Source organism: Narcine bancroftii, chromosome 1, assembly GCF_036971445.1.
Source record: "Narcine bancroftii isolate sNarBan1 chromosome 1, sNarBan1.hap1, whole genome shotgun sequence".
NCBI classification, from domain to species: domain Eukaryota; kingdom Metazoa; phylum Chordata; class Chondrichthyes; order Torpediniformes; family Narcinidae; genus Narcine; species Narcine bancroftii.
In genome coordinates, this window is record NC_091469.1 from 191,879,412 (window position 1) to 191,894,824 (window position 15,413).

The 15,413-nt window shown below is 46.3% G+C and overlaps 1 protein-coding gene across 3 annotated transcripts in view; it reads left to right on the forward strand.

Annotated features, from left to right (window-relative positions):
* The first annotated feature begins 5,893 nt into the window (after positions 1-5,893).
* LOC138736414 (adenylate kinase isoenzyme 1-like) overlaps positions 5,894-15,413 on the forward strand; it is a 183,595-nt gene continuing 174,075 nt past the window's right edge. For all 3 annotated transcript variants that reach the window (XR_011340277.1, XM_069885923.1, XM_069885930.1), the window contains exon 1: positions 5,894-6,036. Coding sequence is in view for 2 of the 3 variants with exons in the window: in XM_069885923.1 (XP_069742024.1) it covers positions 5,896-6,036 (141 nt within the window). In the remaining variant the exon portion in view is untranslated. The remainder of the gene's footprint in view (positions 6,037-15,413) is intronic.

A 15,413-nucleotide genomic window follows, 5' to 3' on the forward strand; every position in this document is an offset into this window, starting at 1 on the left:
TCATTTATCCAGATATAAGTTTTGAACTCCTAAAGAAGAGAAAAGAGTTCAATACAGCAAAGGCGATTTTATGGAAGAAAGGGTATAAATTTATACTAAAGCATCCAGCGGTATTGAAAATATTTATTCCAGGACAACAAAACAGACTATTCTCGGATCCAGAAGAAGCACGAAAATTTGCAGAACAATTACAAAAATAGACTGAGGGAGGAAGACGGGTAATGAGAGTTAAAATGATCACGATTGATATGTATGTGGGTAAAGACAAAAATAGACTGAGGGATGAAGACGGGTAATGAGAGTAAAAATGATCACGATTAATATGTATGCGGGTAAAGAGGTATAAGAGTGAATAGAGACAATGAGCATACATGAATGTATCTGTACTTAGAGGAAAATATAGATAGTATAGACAAGAATTAATAAGGGAAGGTAATGGAATAGAGAGAATAAGGAGGGAATTAAAAGAGTGACCTTTGTGACATATGAAAAGTGAAATCTTTTCTGGGGGAGGCGGGGTGGGGGGAAATAGCGGTCACTACAAAATCAGTTGACGCTTGCGAGTGGATTCGCAAATCCAAATGGAGAGGGGAGATGTGGTTGTCCGACAAGGGATAAAGGACAACTCAGGAGGTGAAGGGGAGATTGGGGATAAATAAGATAGAAATAGGAGAATAAGGAAAATGTTGGATGTTGTAGGAATGTTGTCTTATAAAGAGTTGAAAATAAGAAAACAGAAATGGAAAAGGAGGAAAGGTAATGATGGAAAAACGGAAAGAGAAGATAAACAAAATATAAAAGGGCTCCACTGAACTATATGTCTTTAAATATTAATGGAATACATAACCAAATTAAAAGGAAGAAACTACTAAATTTAAATGAATAAATGTATTCCATTAGAAAAAATAACATATAGGTTAAGAAATAATATTGAAATATTCGAACAAGTATAGGAGCCTTACATTAAATACAATAGCGAAAACCTACCGGGGACAAACATTACCTAAGTTGATGGAAGGAGAAGGAAAGAAAAGAATGGACTCAGTAGAATTTCTGGTGTAATTTTGTTGAATGACAACATTGTCTGACTGGCTTAATGCAACCTAGATTGTATACCTAAAATGGATGAGAGGGGGGTGGTGGGGGGGTGGTTTGGGAGGAAAGGGGGGGGGGGGGAGAAAAAGTCACTGTATATGTGTGAAAAAGAAATAGTGTATATCATGGCTAATGTGATTTATGGTGTGAAAAATAAAAAATTTAAAAAAAAATGATGGGAAGTTTCTCCATCTGCTTAAATTGTCTTTGATCTTTTCAAGGAGAGTGGTATAGTTGAGTTTGTATTGGTTTCCCAAATCTCTATCCGTTGTTATTCCCTAGGTATTTAAAACTACCTGATTGCCACTTGAAATGGCACTCCTGTTTGTATCTTACATTGACTGAATCAGTCAAGGGCATAATCCTACATTTTTTTACAAATTTACTTATATCCAGAGATAATGCCATAAACTTCCAGGGTGCCCTGCAATTTGGGACATGACTCAGCTGGTTCTATCAACTATAATAGCACATAGTCTGCAAATAGGTTTATTTTATGTTCAGCTTGGCCCACCTTGAAGCCCTTTATGTGTGGGTCCCTCCTCATATATTCTGATAATAATTCAAGAGATAATACAAACAGCCCTGGAGACAGTAGACAACCCTGTCTGCTAGACCTAATTAAGGGAAATGTCGATGAAATTTGGCCATTTGTTATGATCCTTGTTTGTAGTTTAGAATATAGTATTTTTACCTAATTAATATATGTTTGTCCCAGTCCAAATTTTTCCATTACTTTAAATAGATATATGGCCATTCCAATCTATTGAATGCCTTTTCTGCAATCACAGATACTGCTACACTGGGATCTTCTCTGGATTGTGCCAAATTGGATTATAATCAATAATCTTCCCAAATTGTCATCAGAATGTCTCTTTTTTTATATATAAAACCTGCTTGGTCTGCATTTATTAATTGGCCCAATCTCTCAGCCAGTGCTTTGGCTATTATCTTGTAGTCTGTATTTAATAGCGAGATGGTTCTGTAAGACGCAGGTTTTATCGGATCTTTATTCTTCTTGGGTAGCATCACAATTATTGCTGTTGAAAAGGTGTCTGGGAGAGTCTTTGTCTCTACCGCTTGATTGACCCCACCCATCATGAGTGGCATCAAAAATTTTTTACATTTTTTGTAAAACTCAGGTGGGAAATCATCCTCCCCCAGCGACTTGTTAGCTTGTAACAGTGCCAAAGCTTTTTCAATTTCCCCCCTAGTTAGGGGGCATCTAATATAATTTGGTCCTCTTGGCTCAATTTCGGCAGCTCAATTCCATTCATAAAATCATCTATTTTTGTTTGATCCTGTGGTGATTCTGATTTCTATAATTCTGTATAGAATTGTTTAAAAGTATCATTAATTATTTTTGGATCATGAGATATCGTATCTGACTCCAGTTGAACTGCATTGATTATCCTCAAGGTTTCCTCTACCTTTGGCTGCCAGGACAAAACTTTGTGTGCTCTTTCCCCCCCCAATTCATAATATTTTTGCTTCAATCTCATTATGTCTTTTTCCTTTTTGTATGTTTTTATTGTATTTATGCTTTTTTTAAATTAAGATTTGGTATTTATCCTTTGAGCCAGATTATTGTTAATCCTTTTCCAGATTATTAATTTCCACAATACTTTTTCTTGACATTTTTAGTGTATGATATTATCTGCCCTCTCAAGTAACCTTTTAGTGTGCCCCATATCAGGACATTGTTGTTAGTAGATGGGCAGTTAATTTTTCAAAATACGTTAATTTGTTCCCTTGTAAGCATACAATTGTCACGTCTTCTCTTTTCAACAGCATAGAATTGAATCGTCACCTATACATTGGTGCCTTTTTTCCGGCATTATTATTGTCAATGCCAAAGGTGCATGGTCTGATAATAATCTGGCTAAATATTCCGATTCAACCATTCTGCATTCCAACTGTGCTGAAATTAGGAAATAGTCAATTCTGGTGAAAGAATCATGGGGTTTTGAGTAAAAGGAGTGGTCTCTAGCTTGGGGGTATAGCTGTCTCCAGGCATATATTAGGTTTAGATCCTTCATATATGTTAGGGTGGCTTTTGATGCCTTTATTTTTGTCACTGTGTGGATTTATCCAGTTTAGGATCTAAGCAAAAGTTGAAATCTCCTCCATTTAAAGCATTGTTTTGTCCTCCAGCTATTTTAAGACCCTTTGTATAAATAGCTCATTGTCTGTGTTTGGTGCATAAAGGTTCATAAGTGACCAAGCCTCTGAGTAGATCTGACAGTGTGCTATTATATATCAGCTATTCGGATCTGCTACTACCTCCTTCACCACTGGAAACATTTTATTTATTAAAATGGCTACCCCCTTGCCTTGGAATCATACGATGATATTACTTGTCTGACCTGATCTCTTTTTAGTTTGGTATATTCATACTTTGAGGTGTGTTTCCTGTATAAACAATACATCTGTCCATAATTTTTTGAGGTGTGCCAAGACTTTATTTCTTTTAATGTGTCTGTTCAATCCATTTATATTAATAATCACTGATTCTAATGTCTTATTCATTGATATCTGTGTTTGTGCTTATCTGTCTTTGGAAGCCCACATATGTTTTTCTACAGCTGTGTGCATGCCTCAAGTATTTCTTTCCTTCTCACTGGTGGTTCCGCTGGAACAAAAACATAAGAAAGAAAAAAAGAGGAAAAAACAACAAATCCCCCCCCCCTTTATATATACTAAAAATTTCCCCCTTTTATTTTGGTGCCAAAAGCTAATCCCTTGGCATCATTATTCCCCTTGAAGTCGGGTCCACCTGCCGCTCTCACTGAAGCTTTGCCCTTCTATTCGATTCTCTTTCTCACTCCTCATTGTATACATCGACTACCCTTGTCTCCTCCTATTATTGTTACATTCCTTAACTTGTGTATTATATTGCTTTGCTATCTATCTTTGGATTACACAAAAACTGTCAAGAAAAAGGATATCTCATTATTTTCCTCATCCCTTATGCCCTTTGTCCCTTAGTCTATATTCCTTGTCCTTCCATCTTCCCCTCAGGGACTTCTTTTCATTTTCCGTGCCTGCTCCATTGCCTCTCAGGGATCTTTTAAATATTTTCTTTCTCCCTGATCTTTAAATATTTTCTTTCTCCCCTTGGCATGTCGATTCATAATGTCGCTGGGTACAATAGGGCATATCCAATTTTCTTTTGTATATAGAATTCTTTTAATAGTGTCGAATTCTTTCTTGACCAATTGCTGCACTCAAATCAGAAAAAAAGCTGATCCTTACCCCTTTTAACAATGGCCCATCATGCACCCTTGGCCATGTGAGTATCATCTCTGTCTTGGTAGTTGAGCAGTCTTATCAGTACTGGGTGTGGGCGTCGGAGTTGAGAGGTTCTGTGGACCCTCTCAATTACAATGGGCTCGTCACGCCTGTTTATTCCCAGGATCTTCGGGATCACAAAAAAAAACACCGATTGCTGTCCCTCTGCCCCTTCCCTTAGCCCCACAATCCTTACTCTATCACCAGTTTCTCCAGCAGTCTTTCACTTTCAACTTTCCAGGTGTCTATACTGTTTTCATTTTCTCCAGCCTGTCCTCTATTTTGTCTTCGTGGGCTGCCATGTGGCTGGTTTGAGTGGCAAGTGCAGGCTACTAGTATCAAACCACACGAGGCAGAGTGCAGGTAAACACTAGTTTTATAGACCTGGTATACAGCTAGGCTTTGAGTGGTGAGTGCAGGCTACTAGTGTCAAAACCACATGAGGCATAGTGCAGGTAAAACACTAGTTTTATAGACTGGTATACAGCTAGCTTGAGGCCTTGGTCTTGCCTCTGTACAAGCCTAGGCCAGAATGAGGGGGAAGGAACCCTCGTCTTATATACAAGGTCACCAGGTAAGCCTGGTGTAATGACATCATTGCATGACATACTACCACAGCGTGTGCCCACTCCTTCCATTATCTTTTGGACTCTCTCCTTACAGGGTCTCAATTGTATGAGCATCGATGCAACCAACTGTCGGCACCGGCCTGCTGCTTGCTGGCCCTGGGGCCCCTCCACCATCATGTTGGGCTCTTCCTGCATCCCATCTCTGCGTTTTTCTCTGCCTGTCAGTCTCCTCTGTTTCCAAGAATATTGCTCTGTTCTTCTTGCTCTTGTTATAGTAAATTTTGGATTTTGTTCCCCCCCTCCCTCCCCCCTTTCAGTCGATTTGCAGGGATCCATCTGCTCAGCTCTTGTCAGGCATTTTATTAAAATATAAAATTTAGAAGGAACTCAGCAGATCGCCACCATTTGAGTTATTACTATAATTGCAGACTTTGGTGTTCACAGGGACTTTATTCTCCACTTCCATCCCAGTCTGGGGGATTCATTTTATTCCAACCGCTCTCCTTCCCACACTACTGAATGCAGTAACCCCGGAATGAATGTGATTCTCACTCACACGCATGGAGGCTGTTGACTCGGCGGCGTTTGACCCCGAGCGGCTCCGAGAGAGGGAGCCACGCACCCGCACAAGGCGCTTCGCTCATTCAGCTCACCGACCAGTGGGCAAGAAAGAACCAACGTGCGAGCGTTGGCCGGACTTGCCTTTCGCGCTGAGTGACGGATGCAAAGGGAAGGAGAGAGAGAAGGGGGGTAGGAACAAAACGCACAGGTAAAGTAGTCGCTCACCGCTGAGACAAAGCTGCAGAGAACTTGCAAAGGTGTTTGATGGGACCGTCGTGCTTTCCTGACCGAGTTTAACTTTAATTGAGTCCGAGTGGGTTTTATTCAAGGAACACTCCTTAATGCTGCATTAATGATTTGTTGTGTGTCTTCAGACTAGATGCAAGGCGGGAGTGCGAGCAGCGGCGCCGACCGCTGTCAGTTTCACTGGTCAGTGTCGGCGATCAGTCACCTGGTCGAGATGAACTCCGGCGATGCCAAAGATTACCTCTCCAAGCGGGAGATCCCTCGGCTGTTTGAGGTAAGGCGGCGCAGGGAGAGAGAGGGTCGGCGGAGGCTGAGTCTTCATTTACTTCAGCGCTCTGCAATAAGTCTCCGAATTCAATGATGAAACATACGATTTTTAAAAAAAAAAATCTGTAATTGTCGAGGCTATTTTTAACCATCTTCCGCAAAAAACCAGGTTGTCCGCCTTGTGTGGAGAGATAATGCTCCAGAATGTGGTGAAACCTGAAAATCAAGCGACTTTCGCGGGGCGGGGGGACATTTGCTGTTCTGATTGATGGGGGTTACCCCATTTTTTTTTATTGTACAGGATCATCTCCTTTCATTGTTATAATTTTGGCTTTAAACTGCTTATACATGGCCGAACCTTCCACATTTTGGAGTTCTTCCAGTATGCAAGACAAATTGGATCTCTAGTATATTAATCATTCTACTCTGTGATTTGTTCTATTAAAATATGTCCTGGCACGTTTATCCGATCTTGGATGCTTGCTTGATTTGAACCGCTTATCTCTGTTGGCATATCAGTAGAGAGAGAGACCATTTCCCCACAAACTCATCTGTTTCTCGTATACCTGCAGGGGTTTTTAAAAAGAACTTGAATTCCTTTCTGAAAGTTTGAATTCCACCCACCTCGACCCACTGAAAGAAGTTCTCAGCTCCCCCTGCCTCCTACAAAGCACTGATCTTAACCTACTGTTGTCTGATCCACCAAGCCTCTGCTCCCCTGCCTCTGTGTGAGTTCGTCTCACACTGTCTGTCCTCATTCTCTCTTTGCACTTGGTGTCGCTTCTGCCCTCTCTCTTCTCTGTCCCTGTCGTGTCCTGTGTCCCCTTCTCCCTCCCCCCGCTTCTCCCTCCTCCCCCTTTCTCCTCCCCCCCTCTCCCCCCCTCATCCCCCTCTCCCCCCCTCCTTTTCCTCCCCCCCTTCTCACTCCCCCCCCCCTTCTCCCTCCCCCCCCTTCTCCCTCCCCCCTTCTCCCTCCCCCCCTTCTCCCTCCCCCCCTTCTCCTCCCCCCCTTCTCCCTCCCCCCCCCTCTCCCTCCCCCCCTCTCCCTCCCCCCCTCTCCCTCCCCCCCCTCTCCTCCCCCCTCTCCCTCCCCCCCCCTTCTCTGTTCAAGCTAATTTAAAGCTTGTGTGTAGAAAAACAGCAGCAATACACTTTTGTCACAACATCACCTGCAGAGCTGTAGAGCAAGAGAAAAGAGGAACTGATGGTTATTTCTAAGGTATTAAAACTGACTGGTTGATGAAAATACAATACAGAGAATTATAGATATTAGTAAAGTGAGGGAAAATTTGTTGAAAATGACTGAAATTTTCCAGAGAATAGATCTTTTGAATTGAAATTGGAGAAATTGAGGGTGGAAGAAGAAAGAGAGAAACGGAGGGTGTTAGAGGCTAAGAAACAGAGGATATGTGAGTTAGAGAAAGATGAAGGAAATTTAAGTTGGAGAAGCTGAAAAACAGAGGTAAGTTAGAGGTATCTGAAGACGGAACGAAGAAATTTAAAAAAGACACAGACAGTTTCAATTAGAGAAGTTAAAAATTGAGGTGGAGAGAAGTAAGAGGATTGAGGCTGTAACTTTTGGGAGAGGTTTTTTGGTTAGTAGAGAGGTAAATCTAGTTCCTCCTTTTGATGAGGAAGATTTTTGAACTTTTTGAAAAGGTTGCTGAGAGTCAAGATGGCCAAAAGAAAAGTGGCCTCTTATGCTCCAAAGTGGATTGAGGGAAAAGCACAAGTTGCGATCCTCTAGCTTGACTGCAGAGCAAGTGACAAAATATGAGACTGTTAAACAATCAGTATTGAAAGCTTATGAGTTGGTTCCAGAAGCATTAGACAAAAATTTAGGAGTTTGGTGAAAACAATGAATCAATCTTATATGGATTTTGCTCTGAAGAAAATGTTTTGACCGTTGGTGCGCCTCAAAAGGAATAAACAATGATTTTGATAGATTGAGAGAATTGATATTAATAGAGGAAATTAAAAGGTGTGTCCCAAAGGAGATTAAATTATACCTGGATGGATGAGAGAGACGTGGGGATGTGGCAAGAAAGAATAGTAGGCATTTTCAGAGAGTTAATGTAGAACAAATTAATAAACCTGTTCATAAGATTAATGTGGAGCAGGATAGTAGCCTGAAATTAAGTCTGGAGAAAAGATGAAGGTAAGGTGGGAAAGAACAGAACTTCTGCATTTGTATGTCATTTTTGTAAGAAACCTGGTCATGTGATTGCAAAATTGTCTAGTGTTGAAAAAGAAACGAGAAAAGGAAGTTTTACCAGAAGCATGTATTCAAACAGTGGAATTTAAGGAGAGCAGATGTTCCAAACCTGGTAAGGAGGTCAAGGGTGTTTTCAAACCTTTTGTGTCAGTAGGCTTTGTTTCAGTAAAGGAGGGAGTACCACAGGTTCCAGTTAGATACTAGGGGTGCTCAGTCACTGTGTTAGAAACTGTTTTAACTCTGAATCAGAGGACTGACACAGGGGACACAACTTTGATTAAAGGTGTTGGAGGAGAGGTAGAGTCAATATCGCTTCACAATATTATGCTAAATTCAAAATTAGTTAAAGGACTTGTTGTAGTAGGAGTAATTTCAAAGTTACCCATGCAGGGTGTCTCATTTTTATTAGGGAATGATTTGACAGAGGATAAAGTTGGGTCAGTTTTGAGATTAACAAATCGGCCTAGTAAGGATGAGGTTAAAGATGATTGTAAGATATATCCTGCATGTGCTGTAACAAGGTCTGTGACTAAGAAAATGATGACAGCTGAAGAACATCCAGTTTATAGAGACTTGCCCAGTACTTCTGAAGTACTTCTGAAAGAGCAGGGTCATTGTGAGAGTAAGGATATCTCTTTGTCAAGGAAAGAGTTAATTCAACAACAGAAAATAGATACAGATCTTGTTGTCTTAAGGGAGAAAGCAGTAACTGAACAGAAGATTAAAGAAATGGCTTGTGGGTATTACTTGAAAAGTGAATTGTTGATGAGAAAATGGAGACCTCTTTATATTCCTGCTAATGAAAAGTGGGGGGGGGGGTGATTCATCAGGTGGTTGTTCCTAAAAATTAGCGGAAGAAAATATTAAATCAAGCGTACCTTTGGGTAAAGAAGTCCATGAATAAGATTTTGAGACAATTTTTCTGGCTTGGTTTGAGGAAGGATGTTGTAAATTGGTGCCGGATATGTCACTTTTGTCAGGTTGTGGACCTAACCAGGGTCCTCCAGTGGCTCCTTTGCAACCTATTCCTGTTGTTGGGGAACCTTTCACTGCTGAAAACTAAGTCTGGGAATCAATACTTATTAACAATTATGTGTACAGCATCAGGATTTCCAGAAGCTATACCATTAAGAAATATTAAAGCCAAAATGGTGGTAAAGGCTCTGGAAAGATTTTTTCAGTTTTTGGATTACCGAGAGTGATCAAGGATCTAACTTTATGTCTGGGTTGTTTCAGCAGTTGGTTTATGAGTTGGGAATAAAACAGATCACTTCATTTGCGTATCATCCTGAAACTCAGAGAACTTTGGAAAGATTTCATTCTACTCTTCAAAATATGATGAGGATTTATTTTCTGGAGAATGGAAAAGATTGGGTTGAAGGTATTCATTTATTGTTATTTACAGCAAGGGAGGCCGTGCAGGAGTCATTAGGCTTCAGCCCTCTTGAAATTGTGTTTGGACATCAAGTTAGAGGACCTTTAATATTGATTTAAAAAAAAACAGTGGATTAATGAGGATATGCAGTTGAATTTGCTGGATTATGTTTCTAAATTTAAGGATAAGTTACAAAAAGTGTGGACTTTGGCTCAAGAGAATTTAGAAATGACTCAGGGTAAAATGAAGTGTTTATGTGACAGGAAAGCTCAAGTGAGGAATTTTAAGACAGGAAGTAACATTTTTATTTTGTTTCCAACACATGATTATCCTTTGAGAGCTAGATTTTCTGGAACGGATGTAGTTAAATCAAAACTGAATGATATTAACTATGTTGTTAACACTCCAGATCGAAGGAATAAAACTCAGGTTTGTCACATAAATATGTTGAAACCTTATTATGAGAATAAAGGTAGTGGAGAACAATCTGTATCTGAGGTGTTAGTTGTTGACAGGCTTGAGGAAGTTATGGATCATAAGATTGTGGAAACAGAATCTTGTGAGGGTAATCTTAAAGAAACCATGGTTCATGTGCACCTGTCTAACTCAGCAATTTTGGAAAATTTGGGTTTGGAAAATTTGGGAGAAGTTACACTATCTTGAGCAGATGCAGTTGAAATAATTACTTTTGAAATACACAAATTTGTTCCCTGATGTTCCAAAAAGGACATCAATGATTTACTATGATGTAGATGTAGGAAAAGCAAATTCCATAAAACAGCACCCAAATAGAATAAACACTCAGAAGAGTAAAATCGTGGATCAGGGGGTAGAATATATGTTGACAAATGCTATTATTAGACCTTTGAACTCCGATTGGAGTTCTCCTTGTATTCTGGTACCGAAACCAGATGGAACTGTTAGGTTCTGCACAGATTACAGGAAGGTTAATTCAGTAACTAAAACAGATTCTTCCGCGGGTGGGTGTTGAACATGTTTGGCGGTGGCCTGGTCCAGGGCGGCGACCACATAGTAGAACCTGGTCGTGTCTGAGGGAACCTGGCGGAGGTGAAACTGAGCCTCTGTGTGGCTGAATCAGGTCTCCAGCTCCTGCGCCCAGAAGTCAGGGAGCTTGACGTCTATAGCACTGACCGAAGGGTTGCTCATGTTGGGTTCAAAGGCGTTTGAACCTATCTGGTTCACCAATTGTAGTGGCAGCTACACTACTAACTGAAATAACACACAACCAGACGGGTTGAGCTCAATGAGCAGAACTGATTTATTGCAGGCTACCTGGCTGGCCTTATACTCCCAGTCCGGACCTGGCTGAGAACCGCGGTGGGGGCACTGACATCCACCAGGGCGTCACGTGGGTCCCCAAGCGTGGGCTTCTGAGCCTGGTGCCGAGGTCGAAAGGGAAACCCCCAACGGTGCCATTTTGGCTGGCTGCCCTGGCTGGTTCACCTGCCTAACAGCGAGCCGGAGGGAGCCAGTGTGCTTTGGCGTGGACCGGTGGGCCTTGGGTAGAAATGTGATGGAACACCCCATGGCATGGTGAGGCAGCGGAGAAGTGTGGCTTGAGGAGGGCCGGAAACTCGTCCAGGATATGCTGGAACTCGTACTTGGGCTTGCTGATCGTGGCCATCTGCAGCTGTTCTGTGTGGGAGGCGTTAAGGCGAATGGCCTGGAAGGTACGTGCATCTACCAGGTGCCTACCCCGAATGTCAACTAGGAGCCTGTGGGTGAGGAGGAAGTCGGCACCCAAGATGGCGGTCAGAAGGGATGAGATGGTGAACCTCCATGAGAACTTTTGCCGGCCGATCTGGAAGTGGACAGTCTTGTCTCCATTCGTCTGGATTGCCGTTGCGTTGGCCACATGGAGGGGAGGTCCTTGAGGCCTATTCCTGGACGATGGCCGTGGGCGGAATGATGCTGATCTGGGCCCCAGTGTCAACGAGGAAACGTCGGCCGCTGCCTGAGTCCAGCAGGTAGAGAAGGCTGTGCCTCTGGCCAGCTGCCGCAGCCATTAACAGCAGCCGGCCTGCTTGTTTCCCTGGAACGAGCAGGGCTGATAACACTTCTGAGCCTTGGCTCCCCAGCGCTAGTGGTAGAAGCAGAGGCCCGGAGCAGATGCCTTGCCTCTGGTTATGCTCTTTGTGGCCTCTGTAGGGATCGGGTGTTCTACCGCAACGCTAGAGGAAGGCTTGGAGTGGTCATGTCTGTGACTAGCAACCTGCTGAGCCCTCCAGGAATGGCTCGAGCCATAGTTCTTGAGCCTTTTGAGCAACCTTCCTTGGGTCAGCAAAGCTTTCTTGGGCCAGTAGCGGCCGGATGTCCTCAGGCAGATGGTCGAGAAAGATGCTCTCAAAAAGTGGGCAGTTGGTGTGATTGCCCATGAGTGTGAGCATCTCGTCCATTAGTTCAATCGGAGACCTGTCCCCAAAGGCGTCGACGTGCACCATCCGAACGGCACTCTGGTGCCTGGATAGTTTGAGGGAGCCAGTGAGCACCCGCTTAACAGCGAGCCGCCACAACCTCATTTAATATCTCCCCCAATTTGTGGGAAAAAGCCTATGCACATCCACTCTGTCTGTACCTCTTATAATCTTGTGAACCTCTATCAAATTTTCACTCATTCTTCTTTGCTCCAAGGAATAAAGTCCTGTTTCCCTGAAACACAACTCCTAAAGACCTGGCAACATCCTAGTAAATATTCTCTACACTCTTTCCAACTTACTGATATTTTTCTTGTAGTTAGGGGGAGGGCGTGGAGGGGGAGGGCGTGGAGGGGGAGGGCGTGGAGGGGGAGGGCGTGGAGGGGGAGGGCGTGGAGGGGGAGGGCGTGGAGGGGGAGGGCGTGGAGGGGGAGGGCGTGGAGGGGGAGGGCGTGGAGGGGGAGGGCGTGGAGGGGGAGGGCGTGGAGGGGGAGGGCGTGGAGGGGGAGGGCGTGGAGGGGGAGGGCGTGGAGGGGGAGGGCGTGGAGGGGGAGGGCGTGGAGGGGGAGGGCGTGGAGGGGGAGGGCGTGGAGGGGGAGGGCGTGGAGGGGGAGGGCGTGGAGGGGGAGGGCGTGGAGGGGGAGGGCGTGGAGGGGGAGGGCGTGGAGGGGGAGGGCGTGGAGGGGGAGGGCGTGGAGGGGGAGGGCGTGGAGGGGGAGGGCGTGGAGGGGGAGGGCGTGGAGGGGGAGGGCGTGGAGGGGGAGGGCGTGGAGGGGGAGGGCGTGGAGGGGGAGGGCGTGGAGGGGGAGGGCGTGGAGGGGGAGGGCGTGGAGGGGGAGGGCGTGGAGGGGGAGGGCGTGGAGGGGGAGGGCGTGGAGGGGGAGGGCGTGGAGGGGGAGGGCGTGGAGGGGGAGGGCGTGGAGGGGGAGGGCGTGGACCTGTCCTCGGGCTTGCGCAAAGGAGCTTTTAGGTGGAGTGCAGTGCACGCAGTACTGGCCCCACCCTTTACACCCATGGTTCGTGTGCCGTGGCCAAGCAAGCTGGGACGTGGCAGCGAGGTCCTTGGGTCGTAGGTTTTATATCGGAGTGGCCTTCTCCTATGCAGGTTTCTTACCCGGGCTGGAGGGGTCTGCCTCCCCTCTTAGGTCGGTCCATACTGCCCGGACCGGGGCCGAGGCCGCCGCTGCTCTCCCTGTGCCCTGACTAGGGCCGCCGCCTCCAACTCTCTGCCCGGATTGGGGCCTCCGCCTGCCTCACTCGACCGAGGCCGGGGCCGCCGCCTCCCCCTTGCTCCTGCCCGGATTGGGGCCGCCGCAGCCTACCCTCAACCCGGACTGGGGCCGGGCCCGCCGCTGCTCTCCCTGTGCCCTGACTGGGGCCGCCACCTCCAACTCTCTGCCCAGACTGGGGCCTCCGCCTCCAACTCTCTTCCCAGACCAGGGCCTCCGCCTGCCTCACTCGACCGAGGCCGGGGCCGCTGCCTCCCCCTTGCTCCTGCCCAGATTGCGGCCGCCACCGCCTACCCTCAGCCCGGACCGGGTAGGGGCCGCCGCTGCTCTCTCTGTGCCCTGACTGGGGCCGTCGCCTCCAACTCTCTGCCCAGACTGGGGCCTCCGCCAGCCTCACTCGACCGAGGCCGGGGCCGCCGCCTCCCCCTTGCTCCTGCCCGGATTGGGGCCGCCACCGCCTACCCTCAGCCTGGACCGGGGCCGGGGCCGCCGCTGCTCTCCCTGTGCCCGGACTGGGGCCGCCGTCTCCCACTCTCTGCCCGGATCGGGGCCCCGGCCCTCTTTTCAATCTTCTTCAGCATGATGCTGAACCAAGCCATGAAAGACCTCAACAATGAAGACGCTGTTTACATCCGGTACCGCACGGATGGCAGTCTCTTCAATCTGAGGCGCCTGCAAGCTCACACCAAGACACAAGCGCAACTTGTCCGTGAACTACTCTTTGCAGACAATGCCGCTTTAGTTGCCCATTCAGAGCCAGCTCTTTAGCGCTTGACGTCCTGTTTTGAGGAAACTGCCAAAATGTTTGGCCTGGAAGTCAGCCTGAAGAAAACTGAGGTCCTCCATCAGCCAGCTCCCCACCATGACTACCAGCCCCCCACCATGACTACCAGCCCCCCACCATGACTACCAGCCCCCCACCATGACTACCAGCCCCCCACCATGACTACCAGCCCCCCACCATGACTACCAGCCCCCCCACCATGACTACCAGCCCCCCCACCATGACTACCAGCCCCCCCACATCTCCATCGGGCACACAAAACTCAAAACGGTCAACCAGTTTACCTATCTCGGCTGCACCATTTCATCAGATGCAAGGATCGACAACGAGATAGACAACAGACTCGCCAAGGCAAATAGCGCCTTTGGAAGACTACACAAAAGAGTCTGGAAAAACAACCAACTGAAAAACCTCACAAAGATAAGCGTATACAGAGCCGTTGTCATACCCACACTCCTGTTCGGCTCCGAATCATGGGTCCTCTACCGGCATCACCTACGGCTCCTAGAATGCTTCCACCAGCGTTGTCTCCGCTCCATCCTCAACATTCATTGGAGCACTTTCATCCCTAACGTCGAAGTACTCGAGATGGCAGAGGTCGACAGCATCGAGTCCATGCTGCTGAAGATCCAGCTGCGCTGGGTGGGTCACGTCTCCAGAATGGAGGACCATCGCCTTCCCAAGATTGTGTTATATGGCGAGCTCTCCACTGGCCACCGTGACAGAGGTGCACCAAAGAAAAGGTACAAGGACTGCCTAAAGAAATCTCTTGGTGCCTTCCACATTGATCACCGCCAGTGGGCTGATATCGCCTCAAACCGTGCATCTTGGCGCCTCACAGTTTGGTGGGCAGCAACCTCCATTGAAGAAGACTGCAGAGCCCACCTCACTGACAAAAGGCAAAGGAGGAAAAACCCAACACCCAACTCCAACCAACCAATTTTCCCCTGCAACCGCTGCAACCGTGTCTGCCTGTCCCGCATTGGACTTGTCAGCCACAAACGAGCTTGCAGCTTACGTGGTCATTTACCCCCTCCATAAATCTTCGTCCGCGAAGCCAAGCCAAAGAAGAAGATCTGTCAAAGCAGCCTCGTGTCTTTTTGCCATCCTAATTCCCTTCTTGAGCATTTTCTGTTCTCTTCTAGTACCTCATTAACTCCTTGTTGCCAATACTTGCTATGCACCTTCCTCTTCTGAACCGGATCGCCAATATCCTTTGAAAACCAGGGTTCCCTATGTCTGTTAACTTTTGGCTTTAATCCTAACAGGAACATGCAAACTCTGCACTCGCAAAATTTCACCTTTGAAGGCCTTCCACTTACTGAACACATCCTTGCCAGAAATAT